This window comes from Olea europaea, chromosome 12 (genome assembly GCF_002742605.1).
Source record: "Olea europaea var. sylvestris chromosome 12, O_europaea_v1, whole genome shotgun sequence".
Lineage (NCBI taxonomy): Eukaryota > Viridiplantae > Streptophyta > Magnoliopsida > Lamiales > Oleaceae > Olea > Olea europaea.
Window position 1 is genome coordinate 4,230,251 of NC_036248.1, and position 23,689 is coordinate 4,253,939.

Sequence of the window (23,689 nt, forward strand, 5' to 3'; positions counted from 1 at the left end):
AGGTATTAATTTTTGCATCACTCAACGTTGTAAAATATTGCATTTCAGTTCTTTACAACTTGATCGTGCTTCCCCCTTTTTGGCGGCAGAAATACGTTGTATCGGATATATTATCTTGCATGTACTACTTTATGTTGTTTACATTTGCCGTTAATCCCAACTCCAAGATGGGAGATCAAGTATTTCAGGAATTAGTTGCTGTTTATTGCATCATCATTTACAAAATGTCTTTAAACACAGTGGACTCTGCCACAGAGATGTTAAGTTATTTTGTTGCAGTGAAAGTCAGGGCATATCTTAGTTGGCAAAATAAATACTATACATGAGCAGCATCTCATTTGATTTTCTAGGTGAATGGGAGTAACTTCTCTCATGCCAAAAATGAAACCCTCTATTGGCTACTATGTCTTATTGCCTTTCTTCTATTAACCGTAATTCATTTGACAGAACCAATTTCTTTCCAATTCCATGGGGCTCAATTATAGAAGAATGATACTGACTAGTTTGGAAAGTGGATGGATCAAATATCATGATTAGTTGGAACGAATGTGGGTGCCTAAGATAAAAGCCGGTGTTCGAAATTTTTTCATCTTGGAGTTCCAAATATGTGATTGTTTTGTCAATACCTTTATTTTTGCTGTAATAAGATTGGGAGATCAGAACTTGTAGATTAAGATTAGAACTTAGCTGGGTTTACCTTGTAAGTTATTATATTTTGGTTTGCAATTTTTAGGTTTTTTCAGGTATAATTTTAACATTTTAGCAAAATTATCAATTCGACCATGATATAAAATGTAATATATGTAAATTGGAGTTTTATTGTTCATATCGTGAACTTTCGATGAGATTTAGAAATCATATTAGCCTTTTTGCTAAGATCTAGAGCGCAAGATTAAAATGGTCAGATTCTGCTCAGTACATATTCTTTGTATGGTGCATGCAAATTAGGGCATACTCAGTTTGACACGTATGCTTATGCCTGTTTATATGCTTCTCTTTAGTGAGTATGGAGTACAATTTCGCATCACTTCCTGAACTCTTGTTGATATGGATCCATGAACTTATTAAACATATATTGTTTTCAGGATCCCTGCATCCACCCTCGCTTCACACCCATTAGTGGTTACAGCTCTCTCAAGCTTGAGTGCTGATATACTCTCAGAGGCATCAGTTAATGGTACAGTGCATAGTACAAGCTAACGCCCTTTTTTTGTAAATTCCTTTCTGTGGTTGCTTCACTGCTTGTGATTTCATCTTTGCTGTTTCTTCGAAAGAAGTTTGATGAATGCACAGAATTTCACAAGTTCTCCCACGAGACTTACTGAAACTATAAGATTGTTCTGATTTCAATCTTTTGCGCACAGCTGTGGTGATGTTGCTGCTACTTATTCCCTTTCTCAATAGAATGGTTAAATCTAGTCACTCTTCTCCAAAGACTTGGATAAAATTGCTGTCTACCCCTAAGTAAAGAACTCCTTCAAGAATAAAAATGTTTTTGGTGCCATATATTGTTAGATGTTATGAATTTCAATGGGATATCTCACTCAGCTGGAAAAATGACGACAGAGTTAATAAGCTTAAAAGCTGAATCATTGCTTTCACGTCCAGCAAAATACCCTTACTTCAGTATCTGCATGTGATGATATGCTCCAAGAAGTAGATAGTGAATAGTTTCTCTTGTATGATCAATTTAATCGTGGTTTGATACCAAAAGCAAAAAGTTAGGAAGATGAATCTGAATCATGAATAAGAGAAGTTTGGATTGAACATGGAAGAGAGCAATTCGACATGTCCAGGCCTGGACTAAGGTGGACTTTTTATTTCATCCTTCCTGTTTGGGTTGATGACCTCATAATTCTTTCCAAGCTCAATAATTATGTAATTAATGACGTTTTTACTTCATGGGAAACTAGGCAACATAGATATGGGACACTGCAAGTTGGCTTTAGATGTTGGAGCGAGCTGGAGTTGATTTGTTGACACATAGAACTTGTTACCTTTGATGTGTCAGTGTAAGTGGTTTTGTTGGTCCAACAAAGCTAAGTTACTTGGAAGTATGTGGTTTTAGCAGTCTGATAATTAGTTTCTTTTATAATTGTGGATAGATTATTTTAAGGAACATCGCAGTTTTTGTGGCAGAACATTAATAGAACACTTGAGGTTACCAGTGAATGACCTGTTAAGTCCAGGCTTGTATTAGATGGTGTCAGCTGTCAAATGGAAGGTGGGTTTTGCAACACAAATCCTGCCTCAGGAGGTCATTAGACATCACCTTGTACTGGTATTCTAAGCTGTATATAGTTATTTCTTGTAGGAACTTAATAACAAAAATAACAAGTTGATAATGTTGGGCACTAAAATGTTTATTTGGCCTGAAATACAGAATTTAGGCAATGTCTAGATATGCTAGGGTGGGTGCTGAGGGCAGACCTTGTTAGTCTTCATTGGTTGGAACTCCTTATAAAGGATACTCAATGGGGCTATCTTGATTTGATGTAGATCAAGAAAATTGAACTTGGCTGTGCCAGGATGCCTTTCACCTCATGTAATTAAAGAATTGGTGTTTCCACATAAGATGAACATTAGGATTTCGTTGACCAAGATCATGCTATCTAAATGTGTACAAAACCTTGTGTTTGACTATCACTGAGGTCGATGCTACTCTCTAATATCTAAGAGACAAGTCATCAGTTTTTTAGAATGTTGTGGGTTGATTGGAAGTGGAGAGTCTGGGAGGAACTGGTAAGGTTTAACTCTGGCATGACTATGATGAAAAATTCCCAAATTTAGAGTTATGTAAGAGGGAGATGACATTTATTTCTCACATATTTTAAGATGAGGTGGTTTCACACTGTATCAAACCACAATTATCTCTAGCCCAACGGAACATCTGTCAAAGCAAGGCTATTGGGGGCTACAGGCAACCCCAACTCAAAATTAAAGACCCAGGTCTTTTTCATGCTTTGATACCATGTTTTAATAATATGGTCCCTCACATGTATTGCTCACAGTGCAGCTTGAATGTCAAGGCAACCAATTAGTTTGATAAAGCTCAAGGCTAGTCCTATACATGGTGTGGTGATTGGGCACTTGTTTATAATGTGGCTTGTTTACAATCCATGGCTTTTGATTTTGTTCTATTGCACACGCTTTGATGTTCCCTGGAATAGAGACAACTCTTCGTTTACTACCTTTGGTTCCATTCTTTGTCCCAGTTTCCAATTTTGATAACGGGAAATTCTTTACTGGAATTTTGATTTTTCTAGTGATCTTATTGATTGAAAGGTAAAGGATATGCCTTTGCATTATGTGGTCACAATTCTCTCCTTGTTAATTTTGAGCTTGTAATTTGGAAACTCTGTTGCTTTTAAGATAAAAAAAGGCATTGGCATGATCTGAGGTCCTTGGGAACATTGCCACCAAAGTCCAGTTTGATGTGTATATTTTTTTAATTGCCTGGTATTTGTGTTACATTACATTTCAACAGCATAATGAATCATTTTCCTGGTTGTGTCCTTCTGTGAAGGAGCTATGATGAAAAAAGTTGTATCCACGCATAACTCTGTCCTTCCTTCTTTATTTGACTTGTTTTAATTAGATTTATAGGAGTTAAGTATCTCAAAATAAGCTAACTGTTACATAAAAATACTACGTTATTCGAGCAGTAAGGTGAATAATTCCTTACTCCAGCTTCAGCTGTTCCTCTTTGTATGAATTGATACTAACTACTCAATTAGCTGACCTTCGATTTTGGAGATCAGAACAGAAGAACTGCTTAGTCAAATGGAATTGAGAACAATACCAATAATTTTTGGGAACAATATTTTATTCCACTTTGTATGTTTGATAGTGTGGTCTCCCTATCTTTAGTTTTAGCTGCCTTGCTTTGATACATGTTCTGTTGGGTTGGAAATTGTTTTGTTTGAATTAACTTATTCCTTCTTAGTTGCGTAAACAATTACATTTCAACTCTTTTACTTCATACAATTAATATGTTTCGTTTTCAATAAAAAGAATTTAGTCACGTTGGCCTTCTTTCTCTGTGATTGCCTTTTAATTTGTACCTTTTTTCCTAATTCAAGATTATACAATTGGCTTTCTTTTATCTACAATTATTTGGAATCAATGCATCTTAGATATAGAAGAGCTGGATGGGAGAGAGAAGAGTCAAGGATTGGTAGGGAATGAGAGGGAGAAACGTGAAAATTTTAGGGTAGAGTTGGAGAGGTTGGTGGAGATGGAAGAAGAAATAGCTTGGCGCTAGAAATCTATGGTCAAATGGTTGAAGGACGGGGATAAATGTACCCAATTTTTCCATAAGGTCGCTAATTCCAACAGGCATATCAATTTTATCACCATGTTGGAGGTTGATGGAGTTACTTATGAGGACCCACTGGACATTGGGACTCAAATTTTGAGTTTCTATCAAAATTTTTAGAGGGAGTAGTTTGACTTGAGGCTCGAGTTGGAGGGGTTGGATTTTTTTACTATCACTGAAGAGGATGCCGGCTAGTTAGAGAGACCATTTGGAGAAGATGTTCAGCATAAATGACGATAAGGCACCAGGACCGGATGGATCTTCTTTTTCATTTTATAAGGCTTGTTGGGAAGTGCGGCCGGACATTGTGTAGGTATTTACTTGTTTCTTTTAGTGGGGCAGGTTCTTGAAAAGTTCTAATGCTACATTTATTGTGCTAATTCCAAAAAAAATTGGGAGCTTCGAATATTAAAGACTTTCGTCCCATCAGCTTCGTAAGTGGGGTGCACAAGATTATTGCAAAGGTGCTGACAAATAGGTTAAAGGATGTGTTGGGGAAAGTGGTGTTTAAATTTCAAAATGCGTTTGTCGAAGGGCGACAGATATTGGATTTCATACTTATAGCAAACGAATGTATTGACTCTAGATTGCGAACAGGGGTTCCAAGGATGCTATGTAAGGTTGATATTCAAAAAGCATACGATCACGCGAACTGGGTATACCTTTTGTATATGTTCCTGTGATGTGGCTTCGGGGATAAATGGTGTCGATAGATTCAGTTTTGTATCTTTACAGTCTCCTTTTTAGTTTTGGTGAACGGCACTCCCGAGGGTTATTTTCGGAGCAACAGGGGTTTGAGACAAGGGGATCCTTTGTCTCCACTGCTGTTTGTTATCGTTATGGTGGCGTTCAGTAGGATGCTTGAGAAGGTTGTGGAGGAAGGTTTGTTGAGGGGCTTTATGGTTGACCAATTGCGAGTATCTCATTTGCTATTTGCGGACGACACATTGATTTTTTGTGATACAGATGCTGGGCAATTTAGGAACTTGCGTCGCCTGCTTCTATGCTTTGAAGCTGTATCTGGTTTGAAGATAAATTTGGGGAAATCTGAGGCTATTACAGTGGGATGTCGACAACGTAGAGGAGTTGGCGGCGATATTGGTTCTAGGGTTGCGCAGTTGCCCGTGTCATACATTGGGCTCCCCTTAGGAGCACGTTTTAAAAGTATACACATTTAGAACATCATTGTGGAAAGGGTAGAGAGGAGGTTAGCGGGTTGGAAGCATATGTAACTCTCAAAGGGAGGACGTCTTACCCTTATTGAGTTCATCCTATCGAATCTCCCTACTTATTTTTTGTCATTGTTTCCTATTTTCGTCTCAGTGGCAAAAAAGATTAGTGAGGATTCAATGAGAGTTTCTATGGGGAGGGTTAGGGTAGGAGAGGAAACTTCACTTGGTTAATTGGAGTGTTGTTTGTTCTCCCTAAAGGACAGGGGGCCTCGGACTGAGGAGTCATACTGTTTAATAAAGCTTTGCTGGGTAAGTGGTTATGGCAATTCAGTAGGGAGAGGGAAAGCTTTTGAAGAGGAATTATAGAGGCGAAATATGGTGTTATGGAGGGGGATGGTGCTCAGTCGTGGATCGTGTTCTTATGGGGTGAGCTTATGGAGGTACATTCGACAAGGATGGAGAGATTTTCGGGATAGATTGATGTATGTGGTGGGGAATGTCAATACTATCAAATTTTAGGAAGATTGTTGGTGTGGAAATCGACCGTTAAGAGTGGAATTTCCTTCTGTGTATCATGTTGCTTTGAGTCCATCTGCTATGGTGAATGAAGTCTTAAATGTACATAATGGGAACCTCAGCTGGAACATTGTTTTTGGGAGAGGTTTGCAGGATTGGGAATTGAATGATTATGTGCTGCTTTTGACCCCTTTGTATCAGGTGCACATCAAGGTAGGAGAGATTGTAGCAGGTGGAGGTTGGCACGGGATGGTACCTTTTGAGTTGGAACTTATTTTAGATCCTTCTAGGGACTTGTGGAGAGCTCATTCATTTGGAAGATGGTATGGAAATGTAAATTGCCCTCTCGAATGGCATTTCTACTATGGACGGTTGTGAGGGGACGTGTTAAAAGTGGATAACCTTTGAATAAGGGGTTTTTATGTTATGGAATGGTGCTAAATGTGTAGGAAGAATGTGGAGACGATTGACCACTTGTTTCTTTATTGTGAAGGTGCTCGTTTCCTTTGGAATCATATTATGGCTTTTCAACACAAGGATTGGGCATTTCCGAGGCGTATGGAGGATGTACTGAAAGCGTAGAGGAGAAAATTTCGTAATAAGGATATCACACTTGTTGGATTTTATGCGTAATAATAAAGAGATGAAATAGAGAAATCAACACAAGAATTTACGTAGTTCGGCAGTGTGCATACGTCCACAAGAGCGAAGTTGAGATGATATTATTCAATATGAAAAATAGGGTTACAAATTATTATTTATACTAACCCTAGTCTAGGCCCATAAAGACTTTAAGGTCCTACCAAAAAAAATCTTTATACTCCTCTCGTACCCTCAACTCATTCAGCATTCTTAGCAACTAGACAATGAATTGAACCCGCGCAAGGGCGATGCCGTCGCTCGGTTCCGTTCGGTGCGCTATGCTCCCTCCACTCTGATTCGCTCCAGCATCGATTTATTTGATCTAGGGAACTTGTGTTCCACTCTATATGAGTCACATACACAACAATCTGGACCTTGGTGAATATTCACCCCTTGGGAGAAAAACATAACTGGGAAACCACACTGTCTAGGACCAATGTGTTGGAACACATCATTTCTAACATCTAGAGATGTTAATCAAGTTCAAGCAACGCTTGAACATATCCATTGTGATCGGCGTTGTCAACATGTCTGCTACATTCTTTGAGGTATGCACCTTTTCTAACAATAGCTCTCCCGAAGTAACCAACTCTCTTATCTTGTGAAATTTCACATCAATGTGTTTGGTTCTTGCATGATAAATCTGATTCTTCGCTAAGAAGATGACGCTTTGACTATCACAGTACAGCTTCATTTCATCTTGCTTGATCCTAAGTTCCCCAACAAGCCCCCTCAACCACAATAATTCCTTAACTACCACAGTTGCCGCCATGTACTCTGCTTCAGTTGTAGATAATGCCACAAGTGATTGCACTAATCCAACATATTGTCCCACCTACAATTGTGAAAACATAACCTATATGGGGCCTTCTGTCATCTAAGTCCCCTGTATAATCTGTATCTATGTATCCCTGAACTGAAACATCATCATGTTGTCTCTCAAACATGATCCTACACTCCATTGTACCTTTCAAGTACCTGAAAATCTACTTTACAGCTCTCCAATGCTCTCTACCGGGATTAGCCATATACTTGTTAACCATACTAACTGCATGTGTTAGATCTGGTCTTGTATACACCATTGCATATATCAAACATCCAACTACGCTGGCATAAGGCACCTTTGCCATCTTTGCCATTTCTTCATTCTTTGGGCACTGATTATTAGACAATCTGAAGTGATTTGCTAATTGTGTAGCAACTAGTTTTGCATCTAACATGCTAAACCTATCCAACACTTTCTTCAAATAATTTTTTTGAGACCCATAATTTTCTGGTCTTTCTATTTCTGTTGATCTCCATGTCAATTATTTTCTTAGCCGATCCCAAGTCTTTCATATCAAACTGCTCAACAAAGATTTTAATTTGTCTACCTCATTTATGTTCTTAGTAGCAGTTAGCATGTCGTCCACATACAACATTAAGAAAACATGAATCATCTTCAAGAACTCTATAGTAAACGCAACAATCATACTCACACGTCTGTAGCCAATTTGAATCATATGAGAGTGAAACTTCTTATACCATTGCTATGGAGACTGCTTAAGCCCACTTCTTCAATTTACATATAAGATTCTTTGTTCTTGGTTCCAAGAACCACTCCGGTTGCTCCATGAAAATTTGCTCCTCCAAATCACCATGAAGGAAAGCAATCTTCACATCCAACTGCTCTAATTTCAAATCAAAATTAGCCACCATTGCCAAAACAATCTTGATAGAAGTGTCTGACGATCGGAGAGAAAGTTTCATCATAATCTACTCCCTTTTTCTGCGAGTATTGCTTTTTTCTTTCTGTACTCCCACTTACACCCTATCGGTTTTCTTCTCCTCTGGTCCACAAAATCCCAAGTATCATTTTTATGTAGTGACTCAATTTCCTTCGTCATAGTCTCTATCCATTTACCTTTCTCCTGACTATCAATGACATCTTGAAAAGTTATAGGATCGCTATTGCTGGTAATGAGTGCATAAGAAATCGAATCCTCAAATCCATACTTCATTCGTGGCCTGATAGTGCAACGTAGTCTATCTATGGCAATATTATGATACTACTCTACTTCTGACCCAGACATATCGGCTCCTTGGAATTTAATCTCCGTGTCAACATTGTCTACCTCTACTTGCACCACTTGGCTGTTGTTGTTGCCCTCGTCTGAGCTTCTCTTTATCTGAAGAAGATTTAAGCATAAATGTGTCGTCAAAGACTGCATCCCTACTTATCATCATCTTCCTTGCCTCTGGATCCCAAAACTTGTAACCTCTTACACCTTTCACATAGTCTAGAAAAATGCACTTTCTTGATTTCGGATCAAGTTTGGAACTCTGATCACTAGATACATGCATATATGCCGGATACTCGAATACTCTCAATTCAGAATAATTAACTTTATTACCTGTCCAAACTTCCTTTGCAACTTTCTCATCTATTGCTGCTCGTGATGATCTATTTATAACATAACATGCCATGTTACTGCTTCTACCCAAAAACTCTTCGAAAGCCCTGCATTTAGCCTCAAATATCTTGTCCATTCTGCAATTGTTTTGTTAATCCTCTCCCCTACACTATTCTGCTGCGGTGTTTTGCGAACTGTATAATGCCGTTGAATACCATGCTCCTCACAAAATTTCAGAAACTGTGAAATTGTATACTCTGTACCGTTGTCTGTCCTCAGATACTTAATTTTTTTTGCCTATTTGGTTCTCTACTTTTTCTTTCCACAATCTGAACTTAGCAAAGACATCAGGCTCATGCTTCATGAAATATACCCAAACTTTTGTAGAGAAGTCATCGATGAAAGTAATAAAATACTGAGATCCACCTTTGGACAACTTCCTTACTAGTCCCCAAACATTAGAGTTTGCTTTCCCATCTTGAACTGTACTTTGGACTGTTTTCCAAGTACACAGAATTTGCAGAAATCCAACTTGCATGATTTTACCCCTTCAATAAATTCCTTTTGTGAAGCTCAATCATGCCATGTTCTCCTATATGCCCTAGTCGTATGTGCCATAGAAGAGTGTCATCTGACTCGGATTCTACTGTAGCAACTCCACCTACAACTGTATTCCCGAGTAATTTTTAAATATCTCCTGGTAATTTGTGACCTTTCATCACAATCATAGCTCTTCTTCACTGTTAGAGCCCCACACTCTTGACTTATAAGAATAACCATTTATGTTCAAAGTACCTAAAGAAATTAGATTTTTTCGCAACTCAGGTACATGCCTAACACCCTGCAAGGTACTTATCACACCATCAAACATTTTAAATTTTATGGACCTCATTCCAATGATCTTATATGATGCATCATTATCTATCAGAACAGATCCAAAATTACCCGGACGATATGAATCAAACCAATCCCGGTGAGGATATATGTGATATGAACAGGCTGAATCAAATACCCAACAGTCATGTAATTTTTTAGAATTAACTGCAGAGACTGATAGCATGTCTCAATCTCTAGAATCCAAATCTCCTTCTGCAACAATAGCTGAGCTTGAGGATCCATCACCTTTCCTTTCATCATCTTGTTTCTTATTCGGACAGTCCTTCTTAAATTGGCCCATCTGATGACATTTGTAGCACTTGACGTTTTTCCTATTTTGATTCCTAGATTTTGATCTCGTGTTCCTTTTGTAAGAACCACCCCTGTCTTTCCTTCTCCTACGATCTTGGTAGCTCTTTACGATCAGCCCTTCTTCCTGTGAACTTTCGCCAGTACGCAGTTTTCGCTGGTTGTAGGTCAACAGGGCTGATGTGACTTCCTACAATTCGAGTTTCTTTACCCCACGTCAACGTGGTCACCAGGTGGTGGTACGAAGGAGGAAGAGAGCACAGCAATATCATTGTCTTGTATTCATCATCAAACTTGATTTCGAGACGCAATAAATCGTTGATAATTTGATTGGACATATTGGTATGTTGAATCAGATCCGGGCCCTCCAACATTTTGAGTCCGTACAGTTGCTGCTTCAGATGCAACTTGTTCGTGAGAGATTTCGACATATAACGGTTCTCCAATTTCTCCCAAACCTCCGCGGAGACTCAACGTCCATGATACATGATCTTATCCGCCAAACAAAGTCGAATTGTACCAACAGCTCACGCCTCGAGCTTTTTCCAATTGGCATTTGACGCAGCCTCTGACTTCTTCCCAAATAGTGCCTTCATCATCCCCTGCTGCGCCAACAAATCCTTCACCCTTTATTGCCATAATCCGAAATTCCCAAATCCGTCAAACTTGATCACATCGAATTTTGCAATCGAAGAACTTGCCATCTGAACTTGGGCTCTGGTTGTTGGATTTTATACACAATAATAAAGATATGAAATAGAGAAATCAACACAAGAATTTATGTGGTTCGACAGTGTGCCTACGTCCACGAGCGCGAAGCGGAAATGATATTATTCAGCATGAAAATAGGGTTACAACATTATTATTTGAACCGTTCTGGAGGTACAGTCTCCAACACAGTTTGGGTGACAGCCTCCTCACATGAGGAGGCCCACTTCGGTGGTGGGGCATGAGGAGGTGGGGCCTCCTCATGTGAGGAGGCTGTAAGTGTAAAGTCCTAAGTGGACTGTACACTTAGAATAAAGATTTTAAGGTCCGTACAAGAAAATACTATTGTAATCCCCCCCTACCAACTCATTCAGCATCCCTAATAACCAGACAGTGAATTAAACCCACATAAGGTCGATGCTGTCGCTCCGCTCCGTTTTGTTCGGTGCGCTACGTTCCCCTTCACTGCGTTCTGGCATTGGCCTTTTTGATCCAGGGAACGTGTGTTCCATTCTATATGAACCACATACACAACAACAATTGTCTAGAATCTTATTCTAGGATGGTGTGTGTGGAGGAAGAGAAACAACCGCTGTTTTATGATTATACACGGACAATTGAGTAGATTAAATAATTGTTTTATATGATATTGTATACTTGGTTTAATGCTACGGCTTCTACTTGTATAGACGGGTTGCCTCATTTTAAGTTGTTTCTTTCTTGTATTAATTGATAATACACTACTTATGTATTATCCATGATTAATAAAATATTTGATTAATTATCGGAAAAAAATTATTCGGAATCTATGTTGTCATCTAATCATTTTATTAATCACTATCCTGGTTTATGGCAGTTATTTCGGAATTAATACATTACACAGCGGTGAGAAATTTGGGTGAAGTTGCTTCTCAGATGCCCTTAATTCAAGTAATTGTTCCTCGGGTTATGAGTCAGAAAACACAGCTACTAGATCCTTCAAAGGTATAATTTCAGAATGCTTCTACAAAATCTCTCTCGTTTGGTGTGATAAATCTTCCTGAGATTGTATCTTCGTATTTTGATGAGGTTTATTACCCCTTGAGATCTGAACTATCTTACTGTTTTGGAGAAGGAATTCTGTCCTCTTCATTTCTGAAGTCATAAAACACTCAAATGTCACTTATTTTATTTTATTTTTTTCCTTGGCTGATGCTATCATTTTACTGGAGTGATTTGCATCATGCATCACCAAATTGACTGCTACGTAAAGGCTGTATGTGTTGATCAAATAACATGGCTTATAAAGAAGTCAAACTTAAGCAATTCTTTTACTTGCAAACATTTACGTCGACAATTTTGGGAGTGATAATGTCAACACATGCAAGGAAATTTTAGATCATGTTTGACCAATAATATGACTAAATACCCTGAATGATTTGAGAAAATTCCCTCCCCACCTACATGTATCTCTAATATTCTACTCCTCTTCCCCTTGTCGTTAATAATATTAACTGTCATAAATAATCTGTGACATTTCTTGAAGTTCTTTTTTGCTTCTTTTTACCTGAGATTATATTTGATTTATCTTTTTGTATTATGTGTTTGCTAAAAGGATGAGGAGGATGTGAAGGCAATTGCTCGTTTATTTGCGGATATGGGGGACGCATATGTTGAATTGATTGCAACTGGTATATAACTTCTCCTGTCAATGTTAGCTTATTGGCTTTATTACTTCTCTATTGAGCTTGATGTTGCCGATAGTGTTTATAAGTGTCTTTTTTCTGTTATTCAATATATTCTCTAGAAGCGTCTAACATATTCTGAATAAGCTGAGATAATCTCACTTCAAAATGATGTTATCTTCAGGTTCTGATGAGTCTATGTTGATTGTGCATGCATTACTCGAAGTTTGTTCCCATCCAGAATTTGATATTGCTTCCATGACTTTTAACTTCTGGCATAATCTTCAAATAATATTGACCGAAAGGTGAAACTATTTTGAATTCTAATTTCAGTATGTGCTTTGAAGCAACCGTTGACTTTGAAAGTTTTAATTGATCAGGGATTCTTATGTAGCATACGGTAATGAAGCATCAATAGAAGCGGAGAGAAGCTGCCGATTGCAGGTTTTCCGGTCATCCTATGAATCACTTGTTTCCTTGGTGAGTATTTTCTTTTCTCAATATATGCTTTCAGATTCAAGAAGAAACTCTTCTAAAGACAGTTGGAAATTTTATGCAGTCTTCCAAATTCTATATGTAGACGAATCATTCTGAAATCTTTAATAATACAATTTGTTCTTATCTGGAAAAGAAAGTATGTGCACAATCTTATGGTTGTCGTGTCGAACTATTCGGTGGAAAATATTTACTCCATTGCTTCTATTCCTCTTACCCAGGAGGGAAATCGCTTCTATGTTGTACGATAAGCATATGGGAACCTTTCTTGCATGTTTGGACGATATCTTTATTTTAACTGAAGAAGTTGAGGGTTTTAAATTTTTTATCGTGCAAGCTTTTTGTCATATAAAAATTGAAGATTTTTCATATGAAAGGGACTGATAAATGGTTGCTCAATCTAGGGCATGAAAGAAACTGTCATGGGAGCTTTCTTAGGGCTAAGTACCTGAGACCATTTTTGTCTGTGTTCCAGCATAATTGGTTTTATATAGGCTTCTGAGAATTTGTTGGTTTTGCATTTCTTTACTATTAACTTGTATAGTTTCTCACTAGTTTCTTCATGAGATTATTTTTTTTAGCACTAACATGCTTTTATATTCCTTTTTCTCTTGTAAAAGAAGGGAATGCTCTCTTATTTTCAATGATTGCCTACAATTAATTAACGATTTCTTCATAATTTTTTCCCTACAGACTAGTGTCAAAGTTGAATATCCCCAGGATTATTCAGAACTTTCGAGGGAGGATCAAAAAGATTTTAAACAGACTAGATATGGTATGGTTTGAAATGTCTATAGATAATATTTTGGCCTACAGTGTGCGTGTCAATTTCTTTAGTTATGGCATCATTGTAAATTTTGGAGACACGTCTTGGAGTCCTCTGTCAAGATAATAAAGGGGCAAGTAGGAAATAGATAGAATACTGCTCACTGATTATAAGCTACCTACCGCATTGGATTATTATTATCATTCTGTTGTTTTCTTTTCGTTTGATCTTATAAACTGAAACTTTCTTCTATAGATAATAGTCCGTATGTAGTTGACTCTGCTATCCATAGCTTTTGGTCAAAATTTAACAATTAATGACAAACACTTCGGATTTTCTGTTCGTATTCTTGACCTTAAAACTTCTGTTGAATGAAATCTCTTGTATACTTATATTGAATTCTCAGCTTCTGTAGTTATTCTTTTCTCCAGAAACTAATTGTTAAGGGTTTATGGCTGTGGTGTTGCACTGTTTGGTTTTCATTTCACCTAGTACATCAGTTTCAAATTTGATCAATTGGATAAATTAATGCTTGCATCTATTATCGTCATTAAATACTGTCACTGCAGAATATAGTGCCTCAGTTCTATACTTGATCTTGCAGCTAGGAAATTGCTCTTGAATAAATGTTGCTGCTTGTTTAAACTTTACTTGCCTCTTTTATTTGGTGAAAATGAAAGATGAAAAGGCTTTCTGCATCTACAACATTTTTTTGAAATTATTATCTGCTGTACTATTTTCCTGACCGATTCTGTCATGTTAACAGCTGTTGCAGATGTCCTTATTGATGCAGCCCTAGTTTTAGGCGGTGATGCTACACTGAGGATTCTTTATGTGAAACTTGTTGAGGTGCGTACTGTTTTCTTTGATGCAGTGAGAATGATAAGTACAGTTTGTTTGGTGTTTTTTTTTTTTTTTTTAATTGATAAGTAAAATGTCTCTGCTGAAATATTAACAAACGATATTTACTACCCGTTTTGTCTTATAATTCTGGAAGTTCTACTGCTTGTGCATTTTTGCATGTTTGGAGGGCAAATTACTGTTGCTTTGATAGGAGAGTTGTGAAATTTCAGGATTTGAACCTATGCATGTACAAGAGATTGAGGGATGTCATATTAAATCTCCATTGATGCTTTTGGAAAGACATTGGGTCCCTTTAAGAACTAGTAGATCCCACTGTTGGGGTTCTGAAGCAATTTGTTCCACATGATTATAATAAAACTTCCTATATCATTTAGGCAACTCCATTAGTAGTGGTTTTGGAATGGAAACCATGGTTACTTGTGAGAACTTTATGTTGGGTAAAAAGTTACATATGTGTAAACTGTCAAATGACCAAAAAGGAGGTTATGCATTTTTATGCAATTGATTTAAGTGGTTCATTATTCTAAATTTAAGTTACAAATATTCTAAATACATAGCTTAGAATTGATATGGTATAATATATTTTAGTCATCTTATTTCTAAATGGAATTTCTACTTCATTTATTTAACATTAATATTTTTTGTATAATAATTTTTGATATTAAGATATTAAAATACAAAAAAAATTGAAATATATAATATTTGAAATTAGAATATAGAAATAATTTACAAATTAAAAATATTAGAATTTTCATTTTTATTGTATATGATTTAATGAATATTTAAATAATTTATTAAACAGATAAAATGTAATAAAATATTCAAATAATATAAAATTTTGACATTTATAAATGAATAGTTTAATATTTACTAGATTATTCATGTCTAAATTATTTAAATAAATTTTTAGTACTTGATTATTAAATACTTAAGTTAATATTAATTAACAAGAGATTGTTAGTGGTAAAAAATTGTTAATACTATGTTCAAACTAACTGGTTACCTATGCCATGTCAAGTTAAACTAGTCTCTTTGAAGTGGCTTGCCTTGACCCGAAGAATACATGATTGGAGGGATTATCTGGGATCCTTAATACCGATACTTGGAGTGATCATCATGAACCTAAAATAAGAGATTTTTTTAGCAATTTTAAATAATAAGAATTTATGTAATTCGTAAACTTTTATTATTTAAGTAATAATTCTTTCCAATTTTTTTCAAATATTTTTTACAATAACGATACTTAGTAAGGGTATTCAAGTCATTTCATTTGTCAGGAGAAAAGAATTAAGTTATGATGTTAGCCCCTGCTTTACTGTCAAAGCAACTAACATTTCTTATTATTAAGGAAAATAAGTTACTTATATAACAGTCCAGAATGTGTTCTCTTTTACAATTTACTTTTACTTCACTTTGACTTATAAGCTCAGCAAACATGCTATTTGTTTATCGTTTTATAATTATAAGGAGAGCAAATAAAATGATGTAGTTTCTTGCAGAGCTTCCTTTTGCACCTGTTAAATTTCATATGGTTATTGAACCTTTTTCTTTCTTCGTGGAAAATAATTTTTTCAACGTGACTCATGGTGCAGACATTTTTCTATGACAATATTTCTTTTTGGTCAACTTTTAAGCAGAGCTTCTTCTTCTATTTTATTTTTATTTTTTTCCTCCATGATATTGTAGGCTGTAAGTTGCTTTGGAAATAATGAGCACACTGATTGGCGTCCGGCAGAAGCTGCTTTGTATGGTATACGAGCAATATCAGATTATGTTTCTGTTGTTGAAGGAGAAGTGATGCCCCAGGTTCAAATTTCCTTCAATTTCTTGCTACCACAACATGTTGTTTTAGGTTTTAATTACAAATTGTTTCCTATTTTATTCTTTTGTGTTCAGAAAATTCTAGGATTCTGTTAGATGTTCAGCTTTCCCAGGGTCTTAAAACTCTTGTTTCTGTTTTACTAATATTTTCTGGGTATTTTTTTTTCCTGGTCGCTTCTTTTATTTATTATGGATTATCCAACTAAAAAATGCACTCGGATGTGTTTATGTGTATAGGTCATGTCTTTGCTTCCAAAACTTCCTCATCAACCACAACTGCTACAGACAGGTAACATATGTTCCTTTACAGTTTGCAGATGTCCATTTTGTCACTTTCTGAAGATACCATTGTCAACTATCCTTATGGGGTTCATGGATTTGTTTGTATCTCAGAGCTGAAACCTTTCTGGCATTCGAAATATCATTCTTTTTGTTAGGTAAAAAGCAACTCACTTTATTTTTATTGCACTATCGTTTCTTCAGTATGCTTAACAATTGGAGCTTACTCAAAATGGCTTGATGCTGCACCAAGTGGACTTTCATTCTTGCCCGCACTCATAGACATTCTTGTTAGTGGCATGAGCATGTCAGAGGATTCGGCGGCTGCTGCTGCTTTGGCATTTCGACATATATGCGATTGTAAGATGCTCTTCTTTTCTGATATTCTCAATGCTCAGTGGTCTGTGGGATTGTGAGAGCTGGAAACAGAATATAATGCAAGGATGGTTTTGAGAAAGAGTTTTAGATAGTTGGTGACATGTTGATCGAACGTGTTTAGAAATTGTAAACATGTTCTTTTGCCAATTATTTGAGAACATTCACCAGTTATTCAACGAAAACATCAAATGTGTCATCTGCTTTAGTCATTACTCATGTTGTAGTTTTTCATGAGCTTTTAATGTACAAATTAAACATAGACATTTTCAGTTTTCCCAATTTGGTCTAGTCATGCAGTTAATACTTCCTATAAAATGGTTCTTCTTACCTTGAAAGGCTCAGTGAGAAAATGATGAAGGTTATCTGATTAGAAACATCATCTTTCCTTCAGAAATGCAAAATGGCACAGGAAAATTCCACTGAAGAGGCTTCTAAAATGTAGTGATACTTTTGATATTCATGCCTGAAAAAAGGGCTTCTTTTTTCTTAATTATTGTCTGTGTATGTGTGTGAGCAGCTGTGGGAGGTGTTCTTTTTTTACACTTCTGGAGAAATCTGTTTCATAGCTTGACAGGATTTGAAAACTGTGTGTCACTTGTGTTGCTCCATACGGGAAGGAGAATGTGGATGGTGATTTGTTTTTTATGTTTCCTTTTGATAAAGGTGTACACAAGTGGACTACTTTGCTAGAATGTGTATTGGGAATTTTTACTCAATCCACGTGTTTATAAAATATGATTCTTTGTAGCCAAACACTACTTGTCTGTGTACGCAATAGTTCTTTAGTTCTGATTTTTCACCTGAGCACATGAACTTGGAGCCTGCTGCTATACTCAATCATAGCTACACCTGAATAGATGACAAAAATTATTTTAAGATTTATTATCACTATATTTTATTGTGAATTTAGACTGCAAGAAAAAGCTCCGTGGGTCCTTAGATGGCCTCTTTCAAATATACCAAAGGGCTGTGATTGGGGAGACTGCCTTCAAGGTTTCTGCTGAAGATTCATTAAATTTAGTAGAAGCTCTAAGGTATGTTTTGATTTTCTAGAATCTAGATAAATAATGCAAAGGCAATGCTTTCTTTAATTGTCTGACCATCTTTTTCTGCAGTATGGTTATCACAGAACTTCCTTCGGAACATGCTAAGAAAGCCCTCGAGGCATTATGCTTGCCAGATGTCACCCCCTTGCAGGTTAGCATTACTCATTCTTGACTACTTGCTTTGTGGGTCTATTAATTAATTTCTATGGTCAACTGACAGGATATTATTAACCAAGGGCCTTTGGTGCTGGGGCAAAAGCCTGCTCGTGACCTAACGGTTCATATAGATCGACTTGCAAATATTTTTAGGCATGGCATCTATTTATTTATTTCTGTCTTCATTCCTCTTAATTGATCTAAATAATCTTATTGTGAAATGTAAACTTTTTCAGACATGTAAATCACCCGGAAGCTGTTGCAGATGCAGTCCAAAGACTGTGGCCTATCTTCAAACCCATTTTTGACCTGTTAGTATTCATATTATTTTTATAGATAATGCTCTTATACCATGCTAGATAGTTTACCTCCATCAATTGAATCTGAAGTATGCTGCTGCAGTCGTGCTTGGGATATGCGGTCCATGGAATCTCTTTGCCGGGCATGTAAAAATGCTGTAAGATTGCCTAGCTATTGACTGTGCCTATATTTCAGAGGTTCTGGTGTTCGTTAACGATCTTGAATGGTTTTAGACAATTATAATTGATGTGTCTACTGTATTCTATGTACTATGAAAAGAAATTTTCTTTTTCCTGTGATCATGAGGATAATGTCTTTGAATACCTTGATATGACCTCCAGGATCAGTCTATTGTATCTCTTGCAGGCTAATTACATGCTAGTATTTCTCCTCATATTAGTGAAGCATGTCTTATGATTGCTAATGTCCTGTGATCCACCAGACCTACTTATATCCAGCTACCGATTCTGTGTATAAATATCTTGCATATTTTATGTCTTTCCTGTATCACTTTATGTTGCTGGACTCTCCCTATTTTGGAGGAAGTATGGCATGATATGACAAGGCCATGGGATATTGGGATGCATATCTGATCCTTTCTAATAAATTGCATCTTAAGTTATCAGAATATAAATTTCTAAAAAATGTTCAAGTTCGTAAGACATATCCATGTACCCATGTCTAAATTTTGGATCCTTTTTAGCCGTTTACAGAAAAAGGCTCGTATCGGACACCCGCAGCCCAGTCCAAGCAACTTTGATATTACTTGAATGTATTGGATGTGCTTCAAGTCTTATTTAAAGAAGACACTAAACATTTCAGGTTTCCCTCTATGATAATTTATGATGTAATTAAGATTAACAGTTGTATGACCTGTATAAATACTTCCCTGATTATTCTGGAATCTATGCACACAAGCTTTTGTGTTTCAGTGAGTTAATTACTGGGTTTTGTATCCCTTAATAATAATTGATAAGCAGTATCATGATGCCATCACTTGCCAGTTATATTGCTCTAGTTAGCACTAAATCTTATACATTGGAACTTTATCGTTTCTTCGTTTGATGATTATTATTTTAATTTTGTTTCTAACATTGTGGACTACTTCCTCTACTTAGGGCACATAGTTGTGGAAAAAAACTGGAAATGCCATCACAATGAAGTTGCTTGTTTTATTTCCTTATTGTTTTGCCAGTTATCCGGATTACCTTCTGCTTTTTGTAGGTGAGGACTTCTAAAACGCTCATGGGAGTTACAGTCGGTGTGATGCTAGAGGAGATACAAGGACTATACAAGCAGCATCACCAGCCATGCTTCCTTTATCTCTCCAGTGAAGTTATCAAGGTTCTCTTACATAGAATTTTATTTTATTTTATTTTTTATTTTTTATCTTCACCTATATGCAAAACTTTTGCAGATGTTTGGGTCTGATCCCTCTTGTACAGACTACTTAAAGAACCTGATCGAATCTCTCTTTAGCCATACGACGTGTGTGCTGACGAAAATTCAGGTATGGTTTCATCAAGTATATTGTTGACTCCTCTAGATTTAGCTATGTAACTGATTTTTATGAGATTCATTTCTTGTTTCAGGACTTTACTTCTCGACCTGACATAGTAGATGATTGTTTCTTGTTGGCATCTAGATGTATACGATATTGTCCTCAATTATTTTTCTCATCTCCCGTATTTCCCTCCTTGGTGGATTGTTCAATGATAGGCATCACAGTACAACACAGGTTAACTCTGTCTCTGTCTCTGTCTCTCTCTCTCTCACCCCCCCCCCCCCCCCCCCCCCCCCAACAAAATAAAATAAAATCCCGAGACACGTGTCCAAGCACTTGCTTGCACATGCATGTTTTATGAATTTTATGAGCTAATACCCCTTAAAGTCCAGCTCGTTGCATGCAATTCTCTTCGTATATTGAGATGAGTCAGCATCACTGATCCCTTACAATGTGGACTTCTGGTAAATAGATGAACTCTAGAAATATAACATATGGATATCATCAATTTTGCCTACTTTGATGATGGATTACGAGATTAGATAATAGCTATTCCATTTTTTGCAACTTGCATTACTCAAGACTAACACTAGTTAAAGACTTATGTCCACACTCTGGGTGTTGCACGCTACGTGGTCTCTAATGGTGTCTGGTTCTTATTGTGGAGGCATGGGTTAGATATATCCACGGCCGAGTTTGCAATAATTTGATTACAATATTGTAACACACTATTCTGTAGCTACATCTCACGTACCCGCTTGTTGCTAGAAGTCATTTTTTCTGGTTCTTATCGTTTGCACAGGTTAGATAAATATCACAACCCAGTCTTCCCTTGTTAATTTGACCACATAATGGTGTAACTTGGTATTCTCCTGTAGCTGCTTCACATGTGCCCAAGATGGCCTCGATTTTGTGCTAAAAGTCACTTTATGTTTGCCTTAAGCTACCTGGCTTCACGTGCATAGAATTGTTCTGATGGAAACTAGTTCATGTACTATGGCCCCTCAAATATGGGCTTCCAATTTCCTTTCTGATAAATAATCAGCAAATTTGGAACATTACTGAAGCTATTATTGTTCCTCTGCAGGGAGGCCTCCAAGTCCATATTGAATTTCCTATCCGATGTGTTTGATCTTGCAAACTCTAGTCAAGGGAAGGGTTACCTATCTATCAGGGACAGCGTCATTATCCCAAGAGGGGCCATTATCACCCGACTTCTTATTGGTGCTCTGACTGGAGCACTTCCTAGTTCTCGACTAGAAACGGTAACAAGGACTTCCACCCCTTGCTCATGATTCGTCCAGAGTTGACATAGATGATAACTGGATCTGTTTCCTGGAAACTTTATCTTTTGCCCTGCAGGTAACATATGCTCTATTAGCTCTGGTTCGAGCTTACAGAGTACAAGCTCTTGAGTGGGCAAAGGAGAGCATCTCCTTAATTCCGTCAACTGCTGTTACGGAAGTCGAAAAATCAAGATTTTTGAAAGCATTGTCGGATGCGGCATCTGGGGCGGCTATCAATGGGGTGATGATTCCAATCGAAGAACTCTCGGAAGTTTGTCGTCGCAATCGATCAGTTCAAGAGATTGTTCAAGGAGCCTTGAGACCCTATGAGTTGAACATAGCCCCTGTATCATAGTGGAGAGAGAGATAAAGAAGGGCACTTTTTTTTCAGCCCTTATGTCTTTGAGTTTGAGGCTATTTTACTTGATTGGTCATCATTTGCCAAATTATATAGGTTGAAACGGGGGAGAGAGGGGGTTGTATTGTCTTGGTTTTGCAAGTTATACTAGTATAAAATCTGTAAGAAGATCAAATCATCTTTGGCTTGGTCAATTTTTTCTGAGGCAAAATCAGTTTTGGGTCATATTTGGGTTTCAGTGTAATGACTTTGTGAGTTGTGATATACCTTTCTTCATTTTTACCGTGTATAGAACGCTTCCAACCCAGTTGTATCGTGCCAAAAAAAAAGAAAAAAGAAAAAAAGAGGAAGGTTGGGTTCTTTCTGTTTACTGGTGTGCAAGTTAATTATGTTTTTTTATGGAAAAACATGTGTATCTATATATATATATATACATACATGAATGATCTCCTAAGCATCGGTGATATGACACATTATTTAATTGGTGAATCATTAAATACATGAGACCGGTGCTTAGAAGATTATATATATATATATATATATAGTGTTACATCTTGGTTGACATTCCATTATGTGGCAATCAATTTTGTCATTGATTTCTCCAACACTTATTTAAATCAATGGCCTTGATTTTTACACTAAGTGTCTATTTGAGTCACATTATTCCAAAAAAATGCATTCTTTAATAGTGATTTGACATCATTTCAACCACATATTCTTCAATAAAATAATATTACACGCAAATCAAAAATTTTTTCTTATTTTTTAATCATATATTTCCCATCAATACACTATTCAAGAATGCATTATTACCAAAATAATGTGGTTCAAACACTCCCTAAATGTGATGTCATTCAAGATGTATACCTTGGATGTACAAGTAAATTAATCCTATGAAAGTTTCGAATTATCATTTAATAAAACTTGACTTATAATGACTAACCTTTTCTTCCTTAATGCTATCTACTCCTCTTTAGCAATGTTTTAGAAAGTGTATAGTGTGAATAAGTGGTAAGGTTAATTTTTGAATGTAGATATGCTTTTTAACAAACATACCATAGGTGTATATAAGCAATGTTGATCAGATAAAGAGAGACATTAAATAAGCCTAGCTAGTTCAAAGAGAAAAACAGAAGAGAGTCAGGTTCTGCCTCACTTCCAAGTGCATGATATATTTACTGATGTAGATAATGTAATTAATTAAAATACCTTTTTAATCACGTGGTTATCTAAATAGCCAGGTTAAATTTTCATTTAAACACTAAGCTAATTATTCAGCAAAATTATCAGCGTATCTAAGTGATTCTGAACTGAAGCGCTTCCAAAAGTGAAATGGGATCCTTGTACTTCCAACCATTAAGTCACTACTTCTTTGGCTATAACCAAAAGAGAGAATCCAGTAAACACAAATCAACCATCGCCACAAGGTTTATTCCCAATAAATTTGGAGAGCTGCTTGAAACCTTTTTTCACTTCATTAAGCTAAGTTATTTTTCTCTCATTTTGGTCTATGCGACTTTCTAACATGTTTTTACTAAAATGCCATCACTCGTGTGAAAGGTTAAACTTATAAAGAGTGAACAAACTTATTCATTTAAATTATATGTTCAAAACGTCCCATCACGCACTCATAAATGAGTGATAACAAGATTTGAACTCGTGAATCAAACATATAAATTTAAATTATGTCTTCCCCGGTACCCAATACCTACCCTCTACCAACTTAAGCTCAGCACTCCATGTAGCTTTGAAACAATCTTTTTACGCTTATAAATGCAGCCACAATGCTACTAGTATATGCAATTCTTTCCTCTCATACTTTCTGGGAGATATATTTG

General features: G+C 36.5%; 1 protein-coding gene across 1 annotated transcript in view; it reads left to right on the plus strand.

Moving 5' to 3' along the window:
* Nucleotides 1-22,133, plus strand: part of LOC111406455 (transportin MOS14) — a 31,513-nt gene extending 9,380 nt beyond the window's left edge. Inside the window, exons 7-29 of the mRNA XM_023035878.1 lie at nucleotides 90-284; nucleotides 448-511; nucleotides 648-700; nucleotides 1,075-1,177; nucleotides 11,791-11,918; nucleotides 12,529-12,604; nucleotides 12,783-12,903; nucleotides 12,979-13,078; nucleotides 13,787-13,868; nucleotides 14,626-14,708; nucleotides 16,410-16,529; nucleotides 16,782-16,833; nucleotides 17,028-17,183; nucleotides 18,112-18,235; nucleotides 18,317-18,398; nucleotides 18,468-18,556; nucleotides 18,640-18,714; nucleotides 18,806-18,860; nucleotides 19,928-20,047; nucleotides 20,121-20,213; nucleotides 20,296-20,441; nucleotides 21,295-21,472; nucleotides 21,570-22,133. Coding sequence (XP_022891646.1) covers nucleotides 90-284; nucleotides 448-511; nucleotides 648-700; nucleotides 1,075-1,177; nucleotides 11,791-11,918; nucleotides 12,529-12,604; nucleotides 12,783-12,903; nucleotides 12,979-13,078; nucleotides 13,787-13,868; nucleotides 14,626-14,708; nucleotides 16,410-16,529; nucleotides 16,782-16,833; nucleotides 17,028-17,183; nucleotides 18,112-18,235; nucleotides 18,317-18,398; nucleotides 18,468-18,556; nucleotides 18,640-18,714; nucleotides 18,806-18,860; nucleotides 19,928-20,047; nucleotides 20,121-20,213; nucleotides 20,296-20,441; nucleotides 21,295-21,472; nucleotides 21,570-21,848 — 2,574 coding nt within the window. The 3' untranslated portion in view covers nucleotides 21,849-22,133. The remainder of the gene's footprint in view (nucleotides 1-89; nucleotides 285-447; nucleotides 512-647; nucleotides 701-1,074; nucleotides 1,178-11,790; nucleotides 11,919-12,528; nucleotides 12,605-12,782; nucleotides 12,904-12,978; nucleotides 13,079-13,786; nucleotides 13,869-14,625; nucleotides 14,709-16,409; nucleotides 16,530-16,781; nucleotides 16,834-17,027; nucleotides 17,184-18,111; nucleotides 18,236-18,316; nucleotides 18,399-18,467; nucleotides 18,557-18,639; nucleotides 18,715-18,805; nucleotides 18,861-19,927; nucleotides 20,048-20,120; nucleotides 20,214-20,295; nucleotides 20,442-21,294; nucleotides 21,473-21,569) is intronic.
* Nucleotides 22,134-23,689: the final 1,556 nt, after the last annotated feature.